This window comes from Ichthyophthirius multifiliis (assembly GCF_000220395.1).
Source record: "Ichthyophthirius multifiliis unplaced genomic scaffold scaff_1120509250387, whole genome shotgun sequence".
Classification (NCBI taxonomy): domain Eukaryota; phylum Ciliophora; class Oligohymenophorea; order Hymenostomatida; genus Ichthyophthirius; species Ichthyophthirius multifiliis.
In genome coordinates this window covers 24,339-30,659 of record NW_004086786.1, presented here as the reverse complement: position 1 = coordinate 30,659, position 6,321 = coordinate 24,339, and the positions used below count along the sequence as shown (strand labels likewise).

At 15.7% G+C, this 6,321-nt stretch overlaps 1 protein-coding gene across 1 annotated transcript, besides 10 other annotated features; it reads left to right on the top strand. All coding sequences in view use genetic code 6, as the record gives it.

Annotated features, from left to right (window-relative positions):
* Positions 1–12: part of a microsatellite that runs on past the window's edge.
* A 2,182-nt stretch (positions 13–2,194) lies between these two features.
* Positions 2,195–2,353: a microsatellite.
* A 1,408-nt stretch (positions 2,354–3,761) lies between these two features.
* Positions 3,762–3,794: a microsatellite.
* Positions 3,795–4,855: 1,061 nt separating this feature from the next.
* IMG5_070960 (protein kinase domain protein) lies at positions 4,856–5,827 on the top strand (the record flags this gene model as incomplete). The annotated part of the gene is made up of 3 exons (XM_004036707.1): positions 4,856–5,194; positions 5,225–5,754; positions 5,806–5,827. The coding sequence occupies 3 exons, from the start codon at positions 4,856–4,858 to the stop codon at positions 5,825–5,827; spliced, it is 891 nt and encodes a 296-aa protein (XP_004036755.1).
* Positions 5,828–5,953: 126 nt separating this feature from the next.
* Positions 5,954–6,000: a microsatellite.
* Positions 5,973–6,034: a microsatellite.
* A 54-nt stretch (positions 6,035–6,088) lies between these two features.
* Positions 6,089–6,151: a microsatellite.
* Positions 6,120–6,172: a microsatellite.
* Positions 6,124–6,194: a microsatellite.
* Positions 6,134–6,273: a microsatellite.
* Positions 6,142–6,247: a microsatellite.
* Positions 6,274–6,321: the final 48 nt, after the last annotated feature.

Here is a 6,321-nt window from a genome sequence, read left to right as displayed (position 1 = left end):
ATTAAAAAATTATAATTTCAATAATTTTTTAAAAAAATATTAATTTTATTTCTTTTAAAATTATTATATAAAAATAATTTTCATTTGAAAAAAATATTTAAAGTAAATATAATATATTTTAAAGCAAACCGATAATTTTACATAAATAATTATAAAAATTTAAATATATATATATAATATTTATATAAAAATGAATGATAATATATAAAAATAAATTTATTTTTTAAAAATATTAAAAACATATATATTTATTATTATACTATACATAATTTTACTACCATTATATATTTTATGTATAAATATTTTATAATTAAAATTAATTATATGTTTTTTATATTTTAATACTTAAAATATTTTAAATTAATATTATTTCTTTTTACACTTGCATAAGAATTTATATTTTTAAATTTAAAAATTTAAAAATAAACATAATTTTTTTAATCATCAATTAAATATATAAAAGTATAAAAATTAATATTCTTTTTATTTTATTAAGATATTAACGATTAAAATTTGTAATTTGAAAATTTATTTGCTTTTTACATATATTTTTTATAAAAGTATGTTTTTTGATAAGAATAGGTTGAATTTTTTATTATTTTTTTCTAAAGAGATAAATATTTTATTCAAAATATAATGATGATATGTAGTAAATATAAAAAATAAATATTATATAATTAATAAAAAACTGAATATTGTGATGAAATATTAATTATATATTTAAATTAAATATGATTTTTTTAAAAAAATCAATATTTTTTATAAAAAGTAAATATAATAAATTTCTATATTTAATTTAAATAATATCTTAATATTTTTATATAATTCTTTTGATAAAATTATTTTAATTAATAAATATTTTTAGTCGATATAAGTAAAAAAAAAGCAAAAGCCATAATTGCAATTTTTTAGATATAAATCTTAATATAATTAATATGTTTCGATTTTTTTAAAAATAAAAAATTTGACTAAATAACCATATGTCTATATATATATCATTAAATTATACTAAAAAAAAGCATAAAATATTAATAGAAGTAATTATTACTTTGATAATTCATTAATAATTAATAAATAAAAATAATTAAACTAAAAAATTAATAAAAGTAATTAATTTTAGAAATAAAAACAAGAAATAAATTAAAATAAATGGAATTACTAAAAAATCTCTAACCCAATAAACAGATATAAAATTATGCTTTTTCCACAAATGCATGCATAGGAAAAGGTTCACAAGGTACAGTATACATTGGCCGTCATAAATAAACAAACTAGCCAGTAGCAATAAAAGCTGTAGATATGCGTTTATTACGTACTGAATATTCTCAAAAAATGTTATAATCAGAAATAAATATAATGAAGAAATTAAAACATCCACACATAGTGAGATTATTAGATGTATTTTAAACTGAAAACAACACATATATAATCTAAGAATTCTGCAATTAAGGCGACTTGAGAGAACTTTTGAAAAAGAAAAAAAAATTGCGGAAAATGAGATTATATGTATTATATCTTAAATTATAAGTGGATTATTTGAACTTGCAAATCATGGTATTATACATAGAGATCTAAAACCAGCAAATATTTTGATAAATGACGGAGTTTTCAAAATTACAGATTTCGGATTTGCGAAAAAGTTAACTAATATTTAAGATTAGTTAATGGAATCTTTAGTTGGTACACCTTTATATATGTCACCTTAAATTCTTCATAAAAATCAATATTCCTCAAAAAGTGATGTATGGAGTGTTGGAATTATAATTTATGAATTAGCTTATGGTGATACACCTTGGCCAGCTAGTAATTTAGTGGATTTGATTTTCAAAATAAGTAATTTTCCATTGTAATTTCCTAAAAATGTGTAGATTTCATCATAATTAATATTCTTTATTTAAAAATGTCTTAAATTTATGGAGGATGAAAGATTTACGATTTAGGAATTATGCACATTTTCACTTTTTAATTATTATAATAAATTTATGATTTAAAAATTAAAAGAATAAAGTCCTAAAGATCGTTAAAATAATTAAATACCTTAAACAAAATAAGAGAATTATATTTTAAACAATAAATATTAAGAAATTCCTATTATAAAATATTATGATAATAATGAGGTAAATGAAGAATTATAATTTAAAAATAAAATAAAAAATAATAAAAATAAAACTTGTGTATAAATTAAAATTGAACCATAAAATAATGAATAAAAATAATATTAATAAGTAATAAAAAATAATCAATATAATAATATAAATATAAATATTAATATAAATAATAACGAAAATAATAATAATAATAATAATAATAATAATAATAATAATAATAATAATAATAATAATAATAAAAATAAATCAATCAAATTAATGAATGTGATACATAGATATAGAATATTAATACATATTAAAAACCTTTTTCTCGATAAACTATTGATATACAAAGTATGTCTAAATTATAAAATTAAAATATATAAAATAATAATAATTATTATTCTTCGCCTTAAAGTTTATAAAAAATTTAAGATTAAAAAAACCTTTCTATATCTCCTTTTAAAAGAGATTTACATACAAAATTAAAAACTGAAGGAAGTAACATATATTAGAATAACTTTAATTTAAATAAAAATATTTTAAACACAAATCATAATAATATAAAGCCAGAACACAATAATGAGTTAATATCTAAAATGCTTATGTTAATAAAATGTTCTAGATTTTTAAAAAACTAAGCCGAAATTAACATTAAAGGTATAATTTAAATTTAAGATTAAAATATGTTTGATTTTCTAGTTTTTCTTTTGAATAAACACCTTCTTATTTAAATTTATATTCTTAAAGTTTTGTAAATTGATATGAAAATTAATACTCTCAAAATTAAAAATTGGGAAGAAATTAGAAATTCAGAAAATTTTAATTAAACTATTAATACAATATAATAATTATATACCCATATTATGAGTACTGTTTAAAGTAATTAAAATAAATTTCGTGAAAACGCTGTATTTAAAGAATTGGCTTAAAATAATGCTAACTTTAATAATATTTTTAATGTGGAAAATGTCGAAATTTTATATTCTGAAAGCAAAAATTTCTATTTTTATATATTTGGATTTTTAAGAGATTTCCTAACTTAAGTTTATTAATAATGTTCTATTAATATGGTTAAGATTACTGATAATTGTTAAATGAGCAGAGAGTAAGGAATGGTTATTGAGTTTTTAATTAGATTAATTGATCTTTATTAATATATTTGCCTTGTTATAAAATATAATACTGATTTTGGATTAGCATTGTAGGAAATAAATATACATGATATTATTAAAGAAAAAATTATTTCAATGCAACTCTATGAAGACGTTAAAAAAAGGCTATTAGGAATTGGTATTATTAAAGAGTGAGTTATATAAAGTCTGAGAATAAGACTGTAAAATATGTATTTTATATTTAGTAAAGAAATATTTTTTAATTTTTAAGTATTTCTAGTTATAAATATTCTTGTTTTCATTTTTATATATTATGAAATTTAAATTCAGTTTGTATACAAGCTGGTTTAATAAGTATCATGTTAATAAAGTATAACATAAATAATACTTTATATATAAAAAAGAATAAATGAGATGTTAAATTAAAAATGAAAGAAGAAAAAAATAATTATAGCATTTAAGAAAAGAATTTTTTTTTTTTGTTAATCATAGTTGATAAATTAATATTAAATAAATTTATAATAATAAAATATTTAAATTGATATAATACAAGTTCGTCTATATCTATATATATATATATATATATATATATTTTTTTTTTTCATTAACTTAAAAATAAATACAAATTTAAATAAAATATTAACTTTCGAAAAAAAAAAATAAAAAAAATTATCAATTATTAAACAAAAAAATCAAAAGCAAAACTTAAAAAATAAGAAAGAATTATTAAAATGAAATCTTATTAAAAGTATCTTAATAAAATATAAAAGTTAGATAATATGAATTTAGCAAAAAAAGTGCAAACAAAAGTTTAGCTTGGTAAAATAAATGTTTATATAAGAAAGTATTATATTAAAATATAAATTAATTATTTAAAGATAATAATACCTATAAATCTATTTCAAATTAAAATACTACTATAAGTAGATCAGAAAATATAAGTAATAGATTTGCTATGACACAATCATCAATTTAATAACAAAATTCTTAACAATACTTAGTAGAAAATAATGGTTTTAAAAGATAAAGAACACAAACTCGTTACATAGAATCTAGTTAGTTTGAATCTTTTAATTCTCAATAAAGTTAAAAAGCTAACAAGATTTAAAAAGTAGAAATAAAATTAAAAGTAGAAAAAGCAAATTAAATAAATAAGAATTCTTTTGGAGCTTTTTTACAAGAATTCAAGAAAAAAGAAAGAAATTAAGCACATACAAACTTATTTAGTAAGTTAAATAAATTAACAGTCAATAAAAAGCCAACTGATTTAAAATAAAATGCAAACAAAAAAATAATAGAAAAAAATAAAAAGCTATTAAATAATAATATTATTTATAAAAATCCAATTTTAGAGAAAAAATAAAATGTTTAGCAAACTAAAATATAAGTAAATAATAATTAAAAAGAATATTTTATTTATAATTATAATATAGAAAAACCAGCAATTGCAATTTATAATGTTTTTCAAAATAAAACTTTAAAATCAACTAATTAATTAAATTTAAATGTCAAGAATCTTTATTTACCATACTAAAATAAAAAATCTTAAATTTATTTTAAGCTCCTAAATTAAAGTCGAACAATAAGACTTTAAATTTAAATACATTTAAATATAATCAAAAAAATATAGAAAAACCTTTAAAAACCAAAACTATGATAGGTCAATTGAAAGAAAAAACGAACAAAGTAGAAATATAATAAATTTAAAAAAGAAATCCCCTTTATTAAGATTTTTTGGATTTCGATATAACTATTAATTAATTCAAGATTGAATAAGAAATAGGAAAAGGCTCTTTTGCAATAGTTAAATTAGCAACCAATAAAAATTCTTTTATTTAATATGCTTTGAAAATTTACCCAAGATTTGTACTATTAGATTCTTAAAAATTGAAAAACGTAAAAAGAGAAATCACAGTTTTAAAAAAAATGGAACATAATTCTATAATGAAACTTTATTATGCAATATAAGATAATTAAAATGTATTTTTTTTAGTTAAAAAAAAAAAATTAATTTATATAAAGTAAATTATTTTGATAATGGAATATATTGGGAAAATAAGTCTTAATTAATATTTAAAAATATAACCAAGAAAAAGATTATAAGAAGATAATGCAAAGAAAATATTCAAATAAATAGTGGAAGGAATTAATTATTGCCATGAAAAAAATATTATTCATAGAGATATTAAATTAGAAAACATCATGCTTGATAATATGAATAATGCTAAAATTATTGATTTTGGATTTAGTTTACAAATACCAGATAATAAAAAACTAAATATATTTTGTGGAACACCTTCTTATATGGCTCCTGAAATTATTTCTAAAGTTGAATATTTTGGATAAAAGTCTGATGTTTGGGCATTAGGAATTTTACTTTATGTAATGTGTTAAGGAAATTTTCCTTTTAAAGGAATTACAGATAGAGATTTATATGCCAAAATAAAAAAGGTTAACTATAATTTTGCTAATAAGATATTTCTTATTCTTTAAAAAACCTTATTATTAGAACTTTAAATATAAATCCAGATTAAAGACCAAGTACAAAAGAGGTATTATAAAATTATTTTTATTTTTAAATTAAATTTTTTATTAAAAAAAAGATTTTATAAGATGATTGGATGAAAATATGAAAATAATATAAAAATTTAATATTTTTTAAAAAATTTAATAATAAATATATTTAATTTTAATGAATGATATAATAAATTATAATAAAATAAATTTTTATGTTTTCAAAATTAATTGACTTATATAATAAATTTTAAAAATTAATTATAAATATAAAAAATATATTAATTCATTAAATATATTTATAAATAATATAATTAAATATAAAATTATAAAAAAAACCATTTAAGAAAAGATAATTAATTTAGAAAAAGAAAATAAAAAAATAAAATTGAAAATAATGATAAAAAAAAAAATATTAAATAAAAAAATAATAAAAAATATATATAAAATATTAAAAATAAATAAATTAATAAAATATTTTTTATTAATAAAATTAAATTAAATAAAAAAAATATATATAAAGAAAAAAAAAAAAAAAATTAATAAATAAATAAATTTTATATACATTAATTAATTGTTTTAATATTTATTTTTTCATAAATTTT